The 21,027-nt window shown below is 44.6% G+C and overlaps 1 protein-coding gene across 2 annotated transcripts in view; it reads left to right on the forward strand.

The window, feature by feature from the left end:
- erbb4b (erb-b2 receptor tyrosine kinase 4b) overlaps positions 1–21,027 on the forward strand; it is a 464,723-nt gene that overhangs the window by 223,856 nt on the left and 219,840 nt on the right. For both annotated transcript variants that reach the window (XM_090230064.1, XM_036974796.2), the window contains exon 2: positions 12,739–12,890. In XM_090230064.1, the coding sequence (XP_090086190.1) occupies positions 12,739–12,890 (152 nt within the window). The remainder of the gene's footprint in view (positions 1–12,738; positions 12,891–21,027) is intronic.

Consider the following 21,027-nt stretch of genomic DNA (forward strand, 5'->3'; position numbering starts at 1 on the left):
ACCTCCTCCCTGTAGGCCGTCTCGTCGTTGTTGGTAATCAAGCCTACCACTGTTGTGTCGTCCGCAAACTTGATGATTGAGTTGGAGGCGTGCGTGGCCACGCAGTCGTGGGTGAACAGGGAGTACAGGAGAGGGCTCAGAACGCACCCTTGTGGGGTAACTTCCGGCGCCGACAGAGATGGCCGCCTCGCTTCGCGTTCCTAGGAAACTATGCAGTTTTTTGTTTTTTTACGTGTTATTTCTTACATTAGTACCCCAGCTCATCTTAGGTTTCATTACATACAGTCGAGAAGAACTACTGAATATAAGATCAGCATCAACTCACCATCAGTACTACCAAGAATATGTTTGAGTGGATTCCATGCAGCGACCCAAAAAAAAAACAACTCCGAAAAAGAGGGAAACGAGGCGGTCTTCTGGTCAGACTCCAGAGACGGGCACATCGTGCACCACTCCCTAGCATTCTTCTTGCCAATGTCCAGTCTCTTGACAACAAGGTTGATGAAATCCGAGCAAGGGTAGCATTCCAGAGGGACATCAGAGACTGTAACGTTCTTTGCTTCACGGAAACGTGGCTCACTGGAGTGACTCTATCCGAAGCGGTGCAGCCAACGGGTTTCTCCACACATCGCGCAGACAGAAACAAACAACTTTCTGGTAAGAAGAGGGGCGGCGGCGTATGCCTTATGACTAACGTGACATGGTGTGATGAAAGAAACATACAGGAACTCAAATCCTTCTGTTCACCTGATTTAGAATTCCTCACAATCAAATGTAGACCGCATTATCTACCAAGAGAATTCTCTTCGATTATAATCACAGCCGTATTCATCCCCCCCCCAAGCAGACACATCGATGGCTCTGAACGAACTTTATTTAACTCTTTGCAAACTGGAAACCATTCATCCGGAGGCTGCATTCATTGTAGCTGGGGATTTTAACAAGGCTAATCTGAAAACAAGACTCCCTAAATTTTATCAGCATATCGATTGCGCAACCAGGGGTGGAAAGACCTTGGATCATTGTTACTCTAACTTCCGCGACGCATATAAGGCCCTGCCCCGCCCCCCTTTCGGAAAAGCTGACCACGACTCCATTTTGTTGATCCCTGCCTACAGACAGAAACTAAAACAAGAGGCTCCCACGCTGAGGTCTGTCCAACGCTGGTCCGACCAAGCTGACTCCACACTCCAAGACTGCTTCCACCACGTGGACTGGGACATGTTTCGTATTGCGTCAGACAACAACATTGACGAATACGCTGATTCGGTGTGTGAGTTCATTAGAACGTGCGTTGAAGATGTCGTTCCCATAGCAACGATTAAAACATTCCCTAACCAGAAACCGTGGATTGATGGCAGCATTCGCGTGAAACTGAAAGCGCGAACCACTGCTTTTAATCAGGGGAAGGTGTCTGGTAACATGACCGAATACAAACAGTGCAGCTATTCCCTCCGCAAGGCTATCAAACAAGCTAAGCGTCAGTACAGAGACAAAGTAGAATCTCAATTCAACGGCTCAGACACAAGTATTCATACCCCTTGACTTATTCCACATTTTGTTGTTACAGCCTGAATTCAGAGTGAATGTAATAAAATCACTTCTCAACCATCTATACACAATACCCCATAATGACAAAGTGAAAACATGTTTTTTAGAAATTTTAGCAATTTTATTGAAAATAAAACATAGATATATCTAATTTACATAAATATTCACACCCCTCAGTCAATACTTTGTATAAGCACTTTTGTCAGCACTTACAGCTGTGAGTCTTTCTGGGTAAGTCTCTAAGAGCATTCCACACTCTGAACTCCGTGGGTTTCAACCAGGTTATACAGAGCTGGACAAGAAGGATACGTCCACTTTCACCTGGCACCATCTATACTCACACTCAATATCCGACCTGACTGGTAATGGCTCTGCATCACCTGTCACAGACCCGGGACAAATACATTATGTAAAATACATTCCAATGCCTGCATTTGATTTTGCTTGAAGTTTGCACTTTGGGGACTATTCACTTGGATCCATTTCATTGATTCACTATTTAACCAGGTCTGCCACTGCGGCCCTCACAACAGTCATGCAACAAGCTTATCTTCAATACCCTCAAACAGCTAATCAATCAATCAATCAATCAATACAAATACAGGCCGCAATATTCCCTCCCCACCGTAACCCCAGCAATTACCAGAATGGAGCATATCTAGTTCTGACATCTGAGCCATTACATTCTATACACTGCTCACAGTAAAGGCTTTACCTTTAACACACACACACACACACACACACACACACACACACACACACTCCCTTTAACCCGGTGTCAGTAGCCAGCATGGCATGGTCAGTCAAGGATAGACGGTGAGGTGAAGAGGATTATGGGTAATGGGGTGTGTGTCATGATCTCCTCTGCCCGTGTGTGTGTGTGTATGTGTCATCATCTCCTCCGCTCTTCTGTGACCTGGCCGGATTTGGTCTAGTATAGGATTAGATTAGCTCCAGCGCGTGGGTAAATGACCCAGAGACCTGGGACACACACATGCACACACACACATCTACACCCCCTGGGCCGTGCACCTAACTAAGAAGCATTGACCTGTATCCATGGTGACCAAAGCCCAGGCAGTGGTACTGCAGATGTGTGCGTTTGCGCGTGTGTTTGTTTGTGATCTGCGTGTGCGTGTGTGCGTGTGTGCGTGTGTGTGTGTGTGAAGTTGTCTGGGAAGCCCAAGGGGGTGTCTACTATAAGAACCCTTTTTTCTGCTGTGCCCAAAATAGACCACTACCTCTTCTTCCATATCCTGACATGACAGCCCAGCAGATAACTGGGCTACAGTTTGACATTTCCTTTCACACCCGCTTGTACTTACACTCCTTCCAGGTCCTGCTCTCTACACAAAGTCCTTATACAGTAGCACGCATGCACACACATCTTTGGCCCTTTAGATGCTCTACTGAGAAACACTCACCTGTCAGTAAATAGGCTAAATATCTTCCTCTTGGCTATTGCAGACATTTCTATAAAATTATGTTTTATGTCTTCTGTCACTGTGGGGGCACACCATTTTACAAAATGCCCCTCTTACATTTTGTATGTAAAATTGTAATCTTCTCTCTCTGGTGTCTGCCTGTAATAGATATCTATCTGGCTGCATACTTGAAAGAAAATAATCTCCAAACTCCCAAAGCAGGCAAACAGCAAACAGTTTGTGGTGGCAATTCTTTTTGAAATGCTGGGTTGTTTTCTCCAAGGCCTACTATAGTGTGTGTGCTTAGAGAAACCATTTAGGATACGTTCCAAATACCACCCTTTCCCAATATGGTGCACTACTTTAGCCCATAAGGCTCTGGTGAAAAGTAGTGCACTATAAAGGTAACGTCATTTGGGGTGCATCCCATCTCTGTGGTGGGTTCCAGACAGGTTGTACTGTAGTTGTTTCAGTCCAGAACAGATGTGTGTAATGGAACAGGGCAGTCAATTTCCAGGTGTGTTGGTGACAGGGGCCACATGTCCCAGCCCCCCCTGTCCCCTGCCTGCCAAGTATTCCTCTCCTATTCCCTTCCTTGTTGCCAGCGACTGGCTACTCTATTCGGGGGTATTACTCATTACTAATGCTGTTTGTGTATGTGTGTGCATGCGTGTTTGTTTGTTTGTGTGTGTGTGTGTGTGTGTGTGTGTGTGTGTGTGCGTGCGTGCGTGCGTGCGAGAGCTTGTCTACTTGTAATATTAGCATTCAATTCAGGCCTTGCCTTGTTAACACAGAAACACACATACATACAAGCAGACAAGCACACACACGCACCCCCCCCCCCCCCCCCCCCACACACACACACACACACACACGCACACACAAATGCATTAGTATGTGTCAGCCTGACCATATGGAGCAGTAGACAGGTTCATTGTGAAGCTCATTGACTGCTGAGGCTAAAGAGGGGACCTCCATCAAACTGTAGTTTGTGTGTGCTTGTATGTGCGCACTTGTGTGCACTTGTACGCATGTTTGTTTGTGTGTGTGTGTGTGTGTGTGTGTGTGTGTAGTTGACCTTGGAGGCTAGAGAGGGGACCCAACCACCAGATCATATTATTATGGTTATTGTCATCATTGTCATCATCGTTATTAAGCTGACCAGCAGATGGGCAGTAATCTGGAGGCATGATTACACCGGCCACTGCAGCTTGTAACTCATGATAACTGACCGATGAAGCTCATCATAGGGGACACAGGGGTCATAGAGGAGGGAGGAGGAGTGTCATTGTTCGTTTTTCAGCATGGCATGAAGCAAGATGCACACATTTTGTCTGAGAGTACTAAGGGCGGTCTAGTTTTGGACCCATGAAGTTCATTGGACAGGGGACACAGGAGTCAGAGTAGGGGTGTTTCATCATCTCAAACTCAAGCAGGATTGGAGTATTTGACCCTCAATCCTAGACCCCTAGGGATGAATTATAGTCCTGGACTAAAAATCATGTCCAATGGAGAATAGGAATCCATTAAAGTAGTTCTCAGTCTGGCTCGTAAGCACAGCCTCCTTGATAATGACGTTCGACCTACAGTACTATATTTTATCTGTAAATGCAGTTCTAAAATGTCACATAGGTGAGAGACTGTTACTAGGCGAGAGCCAGACATAAAGGCAGAGGGTAGAGTATACAGTAGATGTCTGTCTGTTTCCATCTCCAACCCCTGACAAGTCCTCCCTCTCCCCAAACTGAGCTTTTACATGATTATGCACACAATTCTGTCCCATTCAAAATCCAATTTTCCCTAACTCTAACCTTAATCTTAACCCTAACGCCAAAACCTTAACCCTAAACCTAACCCTAGCTCCTAACCCTAAACCTAATTATAACACTAATTCTAACCTTAACCCTAAACCCCCTAGAAATAGCATTTGACCTTGTGGGGACTAAGAAAACGTCCCAGTTGGTCATTTTTTGTTAGTTTACTGTTTTTGTGGGGACTTCTGGTCCCCACAAGTATAGTTAAACACGTCCAGCACAAACACACACACACACACACACACACACACACACACACACACACACACACACACACACACACACACACACACACACACACACACACACACACACACACACACACCAACCCCAGGCACCCCCTCCCTCCCCAAACTGAGATATCAATGATGTTTACTTGAAGAAATGACATTTGCAACTTTATTTAATTCAGTGAGTTACTGTGTGTTGGTATGACCTTTCCTAGCGTGGCTGTGAGGCCCAATAAGCCTTGGAGACTGTGACACTCTCCACATTATTGGTGTTCAATAAAAACCCACAGGCACTATTGACAAAGTAATGTTGTGCAATACTTACGGAAATTAATTGAGTAAAAGGTAGAAACTTATCTGGGGAGGATCATTTAGTTTAATTCCGCAGAGTATATTTATAGAATACCAAATGAAATTGAAGTTGATGAGAAAATGACGTAGCGGGTCACAGGGTGGTTTGTAGCGTAGTGCTTCTTTAAATATTTAACGTTATACATGTTTTATTTATGCCACAGAGAGAGGCACATAGATTCACTGTCTGCATCCCCAATGGCACCCAGTACCCCATATACTTGTAGTGCGCTACTTTTTTTTAAGGGAATATGGTGCCATTTGGGATGAACCCACTGTGTCTGGCAGAGTGAACCCATTGACTTTTAGTGTTATCTTTGTGACAGTGACAGATGCCGTGTGATACCCTATCTCTGGCATATAAATACAATGAATAGAACGGGCTTGGAAGCTCGAACCGTGGCAATTTGACTGGTAACGTCCTAGGTACACTCGCAATGCCTGCCTGGTATTATGCTAACTGATGTGGCTCATGCAATATAATGTGTTTTTTGTCAAATCAGCTGAGTTGACTGAACAAGTCACAGCACAGATTGAAGGGTACACTTTCTGATTTTACTTCCTTGCATGGTACACTCCATTGTCTCACATCAGATGGCATCACTCCTACGCGACACTCGTCCTTCAACCAATCTGTCTTGTAGGACGTGGAACTCATGTCTAAAAATCAAGGTTTTGCTCATCCGCCTAAAATTAGTTCCTAATTCTGAAAATCACTCCACTCTCGGTAGCTATGACGCACTGGCTACTACAGAAAACCGTGTTCGATCAACTGGGTAAAACTTGCTCCAGCTAGCAGTCTAGTGCAAGTTGGTTTGAATAGCCATACTGTAGCTAGTTTGCCAGCTTGTTGATGAAGTTGTACATCACCAAAGTTATGGGACTGTTCTCCTAAATCAGCATGTTTCTGACTCTGACAGGTGGCACTGTACCTCGTTACTTTGTAACATTTGGCCAACGTGATAACGTTGCAGAGAGCAGTCAGCTGTGCTGTAGAACTCGACACACTAATCACAGCAAACAGATATGAAAACTCATTTGTGCATTAGCTAGAACTTCACTACAGGTGCTAGCTAGCTAGCTAGAAGGAGTATTCAACATAAATTGTGTTAACTGGTTGTTAGCAGCCCTGCCTTTCGTTTCATATGGATTGATTTCAAACGGGGTCAGCCAGCAAGCAGACAGTAGCTAGCTAATGCTTTAGGTAGCTAATTTTCATGCACAAATTGAATTTCAGAAATACTGATTCTACCAACACAAGACACCTTAGCTCGATGTAGAAGGAGGTAGTGAAGACTTTCCCATTACATAAAAAAAATATATTGTCTACAGATTTATAGTTTCTGGTAAGAATAACGGACTATTTTGATGGTGAAAGGGGTTTAAGTGGACGATGTCACCTTGGTAACATTTTAGAATGCTGAGGCAGCAAAGTAGCCCAACTTATTTTTAGCTATCCCATGAGTGTCAGAGAGTTACCAGACAGATCAGTGCAGATGCCCGTCATGTTATCTGATGTGAGACAATGGGGTACACTCAAAATGTCTGTCAGTCCATCCATTATGCCACCATTGACTTGAAGGGAGACACCCTTTCTATTATTTATATTTCTATGGTCTATGATCTGTGGTAAGACTGCTGTAGACTCTCAGGGCATGTCATGCCAATTACTGTCCACTTTCCAAACTGCGTCCACCTCTGAGGCGACTCTGAGGGCCCATACATCCCTGGAGTGAGAATTCTATAAACTGCTGAAACCCATTCACATGAGACCCATCTCACAGGATATAGTCTATAAGCTGCTCTATGGAGAGATGGGGGACTGATGGAGGGTGAGATAAGAGAGAGAGTTGGAGAGAGTGATAGAGAGTGGGAAGAGACAGAGGGGTGATAGACCGAGGGGGAAAGAGAAAAAAGACTTGGATTGACAGAGTGGAATAAGAGGTAGAGAGGTGATAGAGGGAGAGTGATGTAGACAGAGAGCAATACAGTGATGAATAGAGGATGGGGAGAGAGAGAGTGAAGAGAGCATGGGTAGAGAGAGAGAGTGAAGAGAGCATGGGTAAAGAGAGAGCAAGAGAGAGAGAGAGAGAGAGAGAGAGAGAGAGAGAATGAAGAGAGGAGAGCATGGAGAGAGGAGAGCATGGAGAGAGAGCATGGAGAGAGAGAGAGAGAGAGGAGAGCATGGAGAGAGAGAGAGAGAGAGAGAAGGATGAGAGCATGGAGAGAGGAGAGCATGGAGAGAGGAGAGCATGGAGAGAGGAGAGCACGGAGAGAGGAGAGCATGGAGAGAGGAGAGCATGGAGAGAGAGCATGGAGAGAGAGCATGGAGAGAGAGCATGGAGAGAGGAGAGCATGGAGAGAGAGAGAGACAGAGAGACAGAGGGGTGGAGGGATTATTCAATGTCACACAGGGAGAGCAGATCAGCACCGCTTCTTATCTGGAGATGATAGCAGAGAAAGCAGACCCTTTCACATCCAATCCAACCTTCTCTTTCACTCATTTAGATTTTCCATCTGTTTTTCTTCTCTCACCACAGCATGAAACACACTCTACGTGACTGGTTGAAGTATGTGGTGGTTTCCTCCAAGTGTACATGTCATGTTTATGCAACCGTTTCCTTCTATGGTTATGGTGCAGTTTGGGAGTAGGGTTGGACAGTTTCTACACTAAGTGTGATATTAAGCAGCATGTTTCAGTGTCAGAGGTGATCACCAGCAGCTTGGTTTCACTTGGTTTCCAAACCATATTGCTCCTGGACAGGAAGTGGTACGACTTATGGGGAAATGCTAGAGGTTTGTTTGTGTGGGCTTGAGTGATTGAGAGGGAAACTGTCTCATTTATTTGATTATAGCTGCATGACACTTGAGATGGGCCAAAGATAATTATGATGTTCTGGAATTGAATCCATAGAAAAGGTTATTTGGGGGAATAATTGACATAATTATATTTGGGCTTATCTGCCCCTATATGTTTTTTTGTGATTGAATTGAATGAGGTCTGTTAGCATGCCAAGGGAAAGCAGACTTTTAGTTCTGCCAAAAACAAAAATATGAATCAATCAGTGTCATCATAGATTTTCTACGTTGAGAGGGATTCTAGAGTAGATTGCATTTCTATTCATGATTTTATCATGCATCATTTGTCTGTTTACACATCACAGTTTTACAGGGAACATGATTTAACACAGAAACTGTTTGAATAGCTGATGAAGCTCTTTGATGTTGATATTTACTGAGGGATACAGTTGCATGCTTATTTCTAAAGATGTCTAAACTACACTGTGCACTGTAGATTACCTGAGAGAAAAGGGAGGGAATCAAAGAGATTAAGCATTGAGTTATATTGAGTTGAATATTACATTATTGCAATTTTCAACCATATTCCATGGCAATAAGGTGTCTTTATAATTAATGCAAAAATACCCCATCCTTAGAGCCTTGGTTAACAAACAGCCTTGTGTAAATTAATGTGAAACATTTTTTATGTTATTTTATTGCACACACCAGGGCTACTATCAAAACGATATAGCAAACACAGACACGCCTGAAACAGACATGCCTATTGTTTTTTTTACCGCAGGCTTCTAATCCTGCTATTAGTTAAGTATATGAAGAAATCCCATATTGAGATTCATTGCCTCAATCCATCATTTCTGGAATGGAAATCCCAGAGAAGAAATGAAATCAATCCTCTGAAGACGAGGAGGATCGGGGGTGGGGGATAAAGCCATAGAAATGAAGACATTGGGCCTCAGTTCCTCTGAATGGGAATCCAAGCTTTAGGGGGAGAATCTCCTCTGTGCAAGTGTGTGCCAGCTGTGCTTCTGAGAGAGAGAAAGAGAAATACAATGTATTATTTATTTCTGCATGTAACATGTAACTTCACAAGTCACCATGCACACTGTTCTACCTGTGTCTTTTGTTCACATGTACTTCCCAGCATCCAACCAGGTTTATACAGGTGGCTTTGCTGTCGTTCACTGGGCAGTCAACACCATGTCGGGATTACATGGCGATATAGGCTTCCATTATAGATACTGTAGGCTTCCATTACAGATACTGTAGACTTTCATTAACGATCACTGATAACTCAGTAATTACCACTTCGCAGAACTGAGTATGTGATGTTGTATGTGATGTACAACAGCATTTTGAGTTGACCGTACTTATTGAAGTGTATGTAGGTTTCTTTTTAGGTGGCTGAAGTTATATTATAAACTGTCCTTTTCACTGGGAGACTGGCTGATGTTGTATTATAAACTGTCCTTTTCACTGGGAGACTGGCTGATGATATATTATAAACTGTCCTTTTCACTGGGAGACTGGCTGATGATATATTATAAACTGTCCTTTTCACTGGGAGACTGGCTGATGTTGTATTATAAACTGTCCTTTTCACTGGGAGACTGGCTGATGTTATATTATAAACTGTCCTTTTCACTGGGAGACTGGCTGATGATATATTATAAACTGTCCTTTTCACTGGGAGACTGGCTGATGTTGTATTATAAACTGTCATTTTCACTGGGAGACTGGCTGATGTTATATTATAAACTGTCCTTTTCACTGGGAGACTGGCTGATGTTATATTATAAACTGTCCTTTTCACTGGGAGACTGGCTGATGTTATATTATAAACTGTCCTTTTCACTGGGAGACTGGCTGATGATATATTATAAACTGTCATTTTCACTGGGAGACTGGCTGATGATATATTATAAACTGTCCTTTTCACTGGGAGACTGGCTGATGATATATTATAAACTGTCCTTTTCACTGGGAGACTGGCTGATGATATATTATAAACTGTCCTTTTCACTGGGAGACTGGCTGATGATATATTATAAACTGTCCTTTTCACTGGGAGACTGGCTGATGTTATATTATAAACTGTCCTTTTCACTGGGAGACTGGCTGATGATATATTATAAACTGTCCTTTTCACTGGGAGACTGGCTGATGTTATATTATAAACTGTCCTTTTCACTGGGAGACTGGCTGATGTTATATTATAAACTGTCCTTTTCACTGGGAGACTGGCTGATGATATATTATAAACTGTCCTTTTCACTGGGAGACTGGCTGATGATATATTATAAACTGTCATTTTCACTGGGAGACTGGCTGATGTTATATTATAAACTGTCCTTTTCACTGGGAGACTGGCTGATGTTATATTATAAACTGTCCTTTTCACTGGGAGACTGGCTGATGTTATATTATAAACTGTCCTTTTCACTGGGAGACTGGCTGATGATATATTATAAACTGTCATTTTCACTGGGAGACTGGCTGATGTTATATTATAAACTGTCCTTTTCACTGGGAGACTGGCTGATGTTATATTATAAACTGTCCTTTTCACTGGGAGACTCGCTGATGATATATTATAAACTGTCCTTTTCACTGGGAGACTGGCTGATGTTATATTATAAACTGTCCTTTTCACTGGGAGACTGGCTGATGTTATATTATAAACTGTCCTTTTCACTGGGAGACTGGCTGATGTTGTATTATAAACTGTCCTTTTCACTGGGAGACTGGCTGATGATATATTATAAACTGTCCTTTTCACTGGGAGACTGGCTGATGATATATTATAAACTGTCCTTTTCACTGGGAGACTGGCTGATGTTGTATTATAAACTGTCCTTTTCACTGGGAGACTGCGGTTGCATCTCAAATGGCATCCTAATCCCCACATAACACACTACTTTTGAAATTAGTGCTACATACATGTAGGGCATAGGGTGCCATTTGGGACACACCCTGCACATCCCACAATACCTGACATCTCATCACGGTACCCTGAGGCTATAATAACTGTTTATTACCTGGAAACCCTATATTATGATCCCCCTCCTCCCTCCTCCATTAATACCAAATGTTAACCGTTATTGAAAACACCCAGGCCTCATTGTATATTACCACATCACACCTGATCTGCATGCTAGCTCTGTTTGATACCTGCCTCTCCCTTGCTTTGGTTGTGTCCCGAATGGCATCTTATTCCTATGCGGAATAGGATATCATTTTGTACGCATCTCTTTACTCTTCGGTGAGATCTGTATGCTCCCTCTGCCTCTTGTAATCTAATATCATGTGAGGAGGAATTGTTGGAACAAGATCTCATTTGTCTTTATAGCCCAATGTTGCCTTGAAGCTGATTCTTCTGTTTCTCATCCATCCATTTTCTGAGAGGTAATGGAGGGGAAATAAATAGGAAATCAAATGAAAGTTGGCTTTCACAGTACTGCTAATACAACAAGGGGGTATGAGTTGAGTTTAGCAAGGAGTAGAGGTTGACTTCTTTTGATTGATTTCTCTGAGGGGAAGTGTGAGCTAAACGTTTAGAAAATAAGGGAAATACAAAGAACTGCCAGACAGAGAGAGCGAGAGAGCACAGATCACAGAGACAGGGCTCTCAGAATGGTACATACAATTGAGGTAAGATAGTTGAGGGGAGCTGTCTTGGAGGAGACAGGTGTGTGTGTTTGGAGTAAACAGGTGTGTGTGTTTGTTTCCTATGGTGGTGTGTGGCAGTTCATGGGTGACTGTGTGACAACTCTGAGAGGATTCTGCCACCCCTGTCAAGGCGATAGCTCCCCTGTCAACCGTGAAGTGGCTAGAAACAGCCCACAGTGACAACATGGCTAGGGTTGAATGGTAATGTGGGAGAAGGCAGTGTCTTCATCCCAAATCGCTTCCTGTTCCCTTTATATTGCACCATTTTTTTTACCGATCCTATGGACCTAGTCAAAAATAGTTCACTATATAGGGAATAGGGTGCCATTAGGGAAACACACTCTCTTCTCTGTATCTCTCTAAAAAGAGTGCAGGTGGGGCTGTATTATTGATGTTAAATATGGCAGTATTTTGCATAACCTTTTACTCACCTCTGAATGGAAAGGTCCTTATTCTGTTTGTTTTCATGTGGCAATGGAGGTTATGACATGTTTCTTAGAAATGCTGCCTCACCTCTTTACTGATGGACCAAGCACCACTTAAGCCCACAGTGTGTGTGTGTGTGTGTGTGTGTGTGTGTGTGTGTGTGTGTGCGCGTGTGCGTTCAATTGTGCTTTGTTGTGATTTTGTGTTGTTTTGGGGTGTTTTGGACTGTCCTCTGGGCGGTAGCAGCAGCAGCAGCTGACAGGGCAGATGTCTCCTGTCTTAGTGGGGATAAAAGGTGTTTGATGGGTGGAAAAGACAGGCTTTAATTACATAGCAGGAGTCTACTCAGTAGCCTGGACACACGCTAACAGGGACTCATCTGCCCACTGGGCCTCAGGGGCTTCCTGTACACACAAACACACACATGAACGCATAGCTAACATACCTCCTCCTCTCTCCTCTTTCTTTCTGCAGTATGCGCCGGCACAGAGAACAAGCTGAGTACTCTGTCAGACCTGGAGCAGCAGTACCGCACCCTAAGGAAGTATTATGAGAACTGTGAGGTGGTGATGGGGAACCTGGAGATCACCAGCATCGATCGCTCCAGAGACCTCTCCTTCCTCAGGGTAAGACCGGACACTACCATCCCTTCTTAGCTTTTCACTGTATTTCTTCCCCAACTATTTAGCTTTTAATCTTAGACCTCTCCTTCTTTAGGGTAAGACCAAACTTACACATCAGTATTTGAATCACGACTTGGACAATCTGTTCTGGAATCACACCTCACGTTGTTGAACATTTCAGTGTCTATTCAATTCACTTTGGAACCAGTCATTCTCCACTCAACCTTGTTGGTCTGACATGGTTTTACTTTTCGGTCTTCTCTTACCAATCAGCTAGGCTGTCTGTGACAGTCAGACCTTCATCCTCTCTAACTCTGCTTGCTGTGAGACTTTATGGAAGTATGATGACCTGATTATTTTTCTCTAATTCAACACAATCCATAGCCTCTTTGATTAGAGATTTAGAATACATAATAATCAAATGGTTTGTTTGGGATTGATTGTAGGTTAGATGAGGGACCAGTGGTGCAATTGCTTAAGTGACCCAAAACACGCTCACTCACACGCACTTACATACACATGCACACTCACACACCCTCTGAGGTCAAGTGAAATAATGATGTGGTAATGATGTGTTAATGGGGGGTTGGAGTCAGGTCAGTGAACTGCTGTACATGAGTTGCTAAAAGTAGTGAAGAACTAGATGGACTATACAGAATAAGGTACCATTTGAGATGCAGCACAAGATTTCAGTCCATTTGGGAGAATTGGGGGGGGGGGGGGGGGGGGGGATAACCCCTGTTGTGCTGACTGCATTTTTGTGTGTGTTGGGTTGTAATGGGGTGGTTTGGCTGGGTGGTTGTCTGAACCCTAAGCACTTTATGAGATGGTGCTTTAACGTAGTGGTAGGAAACCCAATCTCCAGCAAGGCCAGAGAGGACTTGGCCTCAAATGTATTCAACATTGATTCAGTGATCAATGTTTAGACAGAGTCACCTAATCAAGTTTACCAGGTCTATGTGTTACGATTCACAAATTACATTGCAAAAGTAGGTGACTATAACCCCCATTCTAAAAATGGCTTTCATCAATTGCTCAAATACTTTCTAATCCGTGTTTGTTAAAGAAAATACCCTCAGTGAAAGGTGTTTAGTATTTTTGTGTTGAAACAGTCTTCCTCTTATGTAAAAGCTGTGTATCTGTGTGGCCACCAGCATCAAGGCATAACACAGTACTGTTTTACATAACAAAACAAAACAGAAGAATTTAAGCCCTTCTGTGTTCCTCTAAACAACAATGTCGACCACTATATCGCCTTACCCCCCGCAATGAAAAAGCAGAGTGTGGCGTGCTGTGGAGGGGAGCGGTGGAGAGTGCAGTGTTACCGTTGGCCCCCTACAGAGTTAACAGGTAATGGGACACTGCTCAACATTGTGAGTATGAGAGGGAAGCAATGTGCTGGTGAAGACAGTACATTTATCGTTAGTCTCTGCTACAAGCTACAATCCTACTCAGAAAAATCAGTTCAAAGTTCAATTTAGCTCTTTGTATGCTGCAGTTTGCCATTGCAGAACTCACGAAGGGATGCAGAACTTACGAAGGGATGCAGAACTCACGAAGGGATGCAGAACTCACGAAGGGATGCACATCGAGTGACAGGGTTTAGAACCTTGGTTACAAGCCTTTCTAGAACACGCTGTCATTTCCTTACATGACCATATAACAGAGGCTGGTTGCTGTTCGTTTACAAAATGGCCCCCCGTGGCGCTGTGCATGTGCCAAGGCTTCACAATTAACCAGGGTTAATTGAACATACTAATTCGAAACACAGGGTGCCAAGCAGCACGGGAGCAGGGAGGAGGGCAAGGTAATGTGTGTATTTCTGGGTTGTTAAGATTATTATTATTTTAAAACACATTAATAATGTGCCATCCCTGGGGCAGTGGAGGAGGAGGAGGAGGAGGAGGAGGAGGAGGAGGAGGAGGAGGAGGAGGAGGAGGAAAACTTCACCTTGAGGTGTAGTAGAGGGGGAGAGGAGAGGGAAATAAAACCTAGCTAGAAGCTTCTTTCCTTCCTGCATGGTGGCCAGGCAGTCTGAGCAGTGTGTTTGGCTGGATGGCTGGCTGTCTACTGGGTGATTGAAAGTGATGCCTGTGCTTTGCCTCCCTTTTAAAGATAGCCAGAGATGGATGGCTGCATCCCAAGCCCCCTGAACAGCTTTAGCAGTAAATAGAGTCCATCTTCTAAACCTCATCCATACCGCTGATGAATCAAGACCGAGCTATAAGATTAATAACTGGAATTCTGCCCCAAGATCATTGGATTTTTTCTGTGTGTATTTTGTGTATGTGTATGTGTGTTGAATCCGTCTTGTTTGTGAAAGTGTGTTTCTCGCAAGCAAAATGCAAGAAATCTTGCAGCACATTTAATTTCCACATGATGGTTCACAGATAAGGTAACACTTAGATCACTTTCTATGTCACCTTCATTCAGTTGGATGGGCAGGATATGATCCAGTAATCCATCTGAGAAGGCCTTCACCGTTCCCTGACCCTGACGTCACAGTCTCCTTGTAGCCACAGTCACAAGATCTACAACTCTACCACCTTCCTTTACCTCACTAGCTTAATATGTTATAAACCTTATAATAAGACATTATTAAGTTTCATACATGCTTATAACAACTAATAAAGCATTGTACCTGCAGGCTGTATGTACAGTTTTACCGCTAGAAGTCACCACTTCATAGCACAATTGCGTATCGAGACAATTCATCTATAGACAATCCTCCTTCTAGCACAAAGCCCTCCAACTCTCCCAACCTATCAGTCCCCTGCCTGGCTAATAGTGGCTCCCTGCCTTGTGTCTCTACTGTTAAATGGAGTGATGTGAATGGTGTCTCAAATGTCACCCTATTCCCTATATATTGTAGTGCACTACTTTTGACCAGGACCCATCAAACTTTTGGAAAGAATAGTGCACTATTTTAGAGAATAGTGTGCCATTTGAGACACAGTCCATGGTGTTAATTATACCACTATCATTGACAAACGGAAACTGTAAATATTTCCATTAGGTTTCACATCATTAGCTTGACGATTAGAGACTGGGAAGAAAAGAGGTGGCGGGTTGGAGGGGGTCTGATAAGAAATTATATCTCTCTCTCTCTCTCTCTCTCTCAAAAGTGCTATATAAACTTTGTATTATTACTCCCAGCAGCACATCATTCTCAAATTAAAACATAACTACATTGACATTACAACTCCATTTGAAAAGTAGTTAAGTGAGTATTATTTTATATTGTTTTATACATTGAGTGTACAAAACATTAACAACACCTGTTCTTTCCATGACATAGACTGACCAGGTGAATCTAGATAAAAGCTATGACACCTTATTGATGTAGAGATGTTCCATAGCATGCGTGCTAGTTCTATGCTTCCCATTCTTAAGTTTCGTTTTTGTGTCTATTACTTTCGGTTTTGTGCAGCGGTTTAGATGGTACAATGATTCTCTACTGTATTCTTGCTTGTTTTGTTACATAAACTGAAATTAGATTTCTGCAAAGCGCGTCTCTAAATCCACTTCAATCAGTGTATGGGGGAGGAGACAGGTTCAAGAAGGATTTTTTAAGCCTTGAGACAATTGAGACATGGATTGTGTTCATGGGCAAGACAAAAGATCTGCCTTTGAACGGTGTATGGTAGTAGTTGCCAGGTGCACTGGTTTGTGTCAAAAAACGACTGGGTTTTTCACAACCGTTTCCCATGTGAATCAAGAATGATCCCCCACCCAAAGGACATTCAGCCAACTTGACACAACTGTGGGAAGAATTGGAGTCAACACGGGCCAGCCTCCCTGTGGAATGCTTTTGACACCTTGTAGAGTCCATGCCCTGACGAATTGAAGCTGTTCTGAGGGTAAAAGTATTAGGAATGTTAGGAAGGTGTTCTTAATGTTTTGTACACTCAGTGTATATAGCACGAGACTGGGCTGATTGGGTTGTGGGTCGGGAACTTTAAAACAACATCATAATGGCCCTTACAGTAGCAGTCAGTCCCCTGGAGTTATTTTGACCCTGTGAGTTCCAGAGGACAGAGGTCAAATAGGGTTTAATGAGCCTGGAGAACACGGAGGAGCAGAGGAGTCATTTAAAGTAGCCTGTCCCCAGCCAGTCGCCTCTACTCAGGATAAGAGGAGCTGTCTGCATTAATGACAGCAGACACCTACCTCTGTGCATTGAAATAGGGACATGATAAGAGTGAGACTTTGACCTGCATTTTTTTCTTACTCTCCCTCCACCTCTTGTTTTGTGGGCCATCCTCTACCTATCCTGCAGCCTCTGTCCTGATACAGCCTGGATGGGGAAGGAAACTTACTCTCCCTCCACCTCTTGTTTTGTGGGCCATCCTCTACCTATCCTGCAGCCTCTGTCCTGATACAGCCTGGATGGGGAAGGAAACTTACTCTCCCTCCACCTCTTGTTTTGTGGGGCATCCTCTACCTATCCTGCAGCCTCTGTCCTGATACAGCCTGGATGGGGAAGGAAACTTACTCTCCCTCCACCTCTTGTTTTGTGGGCCATCCTCTACCTATCCTGCAGCCTCTGTCCTGATACAGCCTGGATGGGGAAGGAAACTTACTCTCCCTCCACCTCTTGTTTTGTGGGCCATCCTCTACCTATCCTGCAGCCTCTGTCCTGATACAGCCTGGATGGGGAAGGAAACTTACTCTCCCTCCACCTCTTGTTTTGTGGGGCATCCTCTACCTATCCTGCAGCCTCTGTCCTGATACAGCCTGGATGGGGAAGGAAACTTACTCTCCCTCCACCTCTTGTTTTGTGGGCCATCCTCTACCTATCCTGCAGCCTCTGTCCTGATACAGCCTGGATGGGGAAGGAAACTTACTCTCCCTCCTCCTCTTGTTTTGTGGGGCATCCTCTACCTATCCTGCAGCCTCTGTCCTGATACAGCCTGGATGGGGAAGGAAACTTACTCTCCCTCCTCCTCTTGTTTTGTGGGGCATCCTCTACCTATCCTGCAGCCTCTGTCCTGATACAGCCTGGATGGGGAAGGAAACTTACTCTCCCTCCACCTCTTGTTTTGTGGGGCATCCTCTACCTATCCTGCAGCCTCTGTCCTGATACAGCCTGGATGGGGAAGGAAACTCTCCCTCTTTCTCTCTCTCTCTCTTTTCCTCTCTCCCCCTCTCCTCCTCTTCTTCTCACTTTTTACAGGCTGGTTATTTGTCCCTCAGGCGTGGTTGGTTGGTGTATGTGTACTGCCTGGCTGGGTAGTTGCTAGGCTAGATGAGAGCAGAATACATCCCAACTGGCATGCTATTCCCAACATAGTGCACTACATTTGAACATACAGGGCCCATAGAGCACTGGTCAAAAGTACTGCACTTTTTTAGGGAATAGGGTGCCATTTGGGACACAGAGCTCAGATTACGTTCCCCTGTTCCTCAGCACCCTTCATTATTAATGAAGACTGATGAAGTGTTGGCGAGCTCCTGTCTTTGAGGCGCGCCTAGATTGGATTGACAATCGCTATTAGCATGCTCGCAAGTTCATTTCCATCACTTTAATATGACATGAATAAGGACAGAGAGAGAGAGATAACCCTGCACAAAGAAAGAGGGAGGGAGAGAGCTTGAGACCGAGAGAGCGAGAGACCGTAAGACCGAGAGAGCGAGAGAGAAAGATCGAGAGAGAAAGAGCGAGAGGCCGAGAGAGCGGGACCGAGAGAGGGAGAGAGAGAAAGAGCGAGAGAGAGAGCGAGAGAGAGTGAGAGAGAGCGAGAGAGAGATGGAGAGCTAGAGAGAGAAAGAGAGAAAGAGCGAGAGAGAGAAAGAACAAGAGAGCCAGAGAGAGAAAGAAAAAGAGAGAAAGAGTGAGAGAGAGAAAGAGCCGAGAGAGAAGCCGAGAGAGAAAGAGCCGAGCGAGAGAGAGAGAGAAAGAGCGAGTGAGAGAGAGAAAGAGCGAGAGAGAGAAAGAGCCAAGAGAGAAAGAGCCGAGAGAGAGAGAGCGGGAGAGAGCGAGAGAGAGAGAAAGTGAGAGAGAGAGAGGGAGAGAGAGCGAGAGAGAGGGCTATAGAGAGATAGAGCGTGAGAGAAAGAAAGAGCGAGAGAGAAAGAGCAAGAGAGAGAAAGAGCGAGAGAGAGAAAGAGCTGAGAGAGAGCGAGAGAGAGAGACCGAGAGAGTGAGAGAGAGCGAGAGAGAGAAAGTGTGAGAGAGCGAGAGAGAGAAGGAGCAAGAGAGAGTGAGAAGGAGCGAGCGAGAGAGAACGAGAGTGCGAGAGAACGAGAGAGCAAGAGAAAGAGTAAGAGAGAGAAAGAGCGAGAAAGAAAGAGCGAGAGAGAATGAGAGAGCGAGAGATGGAGCGAGAGAGAGCGAGAGAGAACAAGAGAATGAGAGTGTGAGAGAACGACAGCAAGAGAGCGAGAGAGAGAGAGAAAAAGAGAGCGAGAGAGCGAGAGAGAGAAAGAGCCGAGAGAGAACGAGCCGCGAGAGCGAGAGAGAGCAAAAGCGAGACAGAGTGAGAGTTAGCAAGAGAGCGAGAGAGAGAAATAGCTAGAGAGAACGAGAGGAGGAGCGAGAAAGGGAGAGAGAGAAAGAGCGAGAGAGAGAACGTGTGAGAGAGAGAGAGAGATAGAGCTAGAGAAAGAAGGAGCGAGAGAGAGAGGGGGGAGGCGCTGAAGGCAATGTTGGAATTCTGTGTAGGCTCTAACTTTTTCTCTTGGATCTCAGTCTGCTGTCTGACTGATGGTGGTCAGGAAAGACACAGTTATAGGAGCTAAGCAGACAGAAGCAGAGAGATGCCTGATGCCACTATCCACTACATTTATATTGATTCTCCCTGTTCTATATAGGAACACATTACAGCAGGCAAGGGGTGGTAGTATGAGGTAGATGAGGGTGTCTGTGTTTTTGGTGACATTCACTTTAAACCCTACTCCCTTGGAATGATTATTTAGAGAGCGTTGTGAGATGAATGTCTGGGCCTTTGTGTACTTCAGTGTGTGGTTATGTGTGCGTGCATGCTGTGTTTGTGCATGCGCGTGTGTGTATGCATGATGTGTTTGCACTTTCATGCGTACATGCATCTGTCCCTGCGTCTGTCCCTGCGTCCGTCTGCTTGTGTGTGTGTGTGTAATCTTGCACAGTGCACAGTGCTGTATCAAGGTTTAAATGTTTTTTCCCAGGCTGACTGACAGATACATTTTCTCTCTGTGGCCCTGCTGGGTTTGGGGAGGCCATTCTATCCCCTGTCTGTCATGGCCCCGCTGCTGGAATAGATAGATAGTGGATAGATAGAGCGTGGAAATGAAAGAAGCGCCTCAAATTGCTTCTTCTTCCTTTACGTGATTTACTGGTTTGACTGTGTTGGCTGGAGCCACCCCGGAGATTCTCGCTCAGGTTTTCTTGTTCTCCTTCTCATTCTCCTTCTCATTCTCTCTCTTTCACTCTGATGTAGCTCTTGTTCTCTCTTCCCTCCCTCCCTCCCTCCCTCCCTCCCTCCCTCCCTCCCTCCCTCCGTCCTTTCCTTCCTTCCTTGTCATCCTGTCGTAGTTCTGGCATCCAGCCACTTGGGACAGTGATCAGATCACATGGTGGGTGTCCAACCCTTCACCTGACAGCCCAGGTACAGCCAGTCACTCTATTGACAATCACCATTGTTGTGAACAGAGGTTTTAGTCGATGTCAATAACTAGCTCCTGCTCTCTGTTGACATAAGTTGCTGCTGTGTACGTCCCAAATGGCACCCTATTTCCGATATAGTGCACTACTTTTAACCAGGGCCTATAGGGAGATGTTCCAAAGTAGAGCACTATATAGGGAATAGGTTGCCATTTGGGACGCAACTTAAGTGTCAGGAAGATGCATGGCCCTGTAGTTCAGGCCTGGCTGGGACACAGTGTCTTCTCCTCTTCTCCCAGAAACAGCTAATGATGTTACACACCTTTGATTGACATCTTCATTAAAGGGCCATCCATCATGGTGGATGGCTAGGTTGGTTACCGACCCACCGGTTTGTGTACAGAGACAGGATTCAGGGGTGTCTGGACATGACGTCTAGACGTTTAGAAGGGGACACTATTTATTTTTCCCTCTGTCTCTCTCGCTCTCACTCGCTTTATCTATACTTCTCTCTGTCTCTTTCTCTCACCCTCTCTCTCAGTTCATCTCTCTCTCTTC

Source organism: Oncorhynchus mykiss, chromosome 3 (assembly GCF_057628025.1).
Source record: "Oncorhynchus mykiss isolate SJ-2025 chromosome 3, ASM5762802v1, whole genome shotgun sequence".
NCBI lineage: Eukaryota > Metazoa > Chordata > Actinopteri > Salmoniformes > Salmonidae > Oncorhynchus > Oncorhynchus mykiss.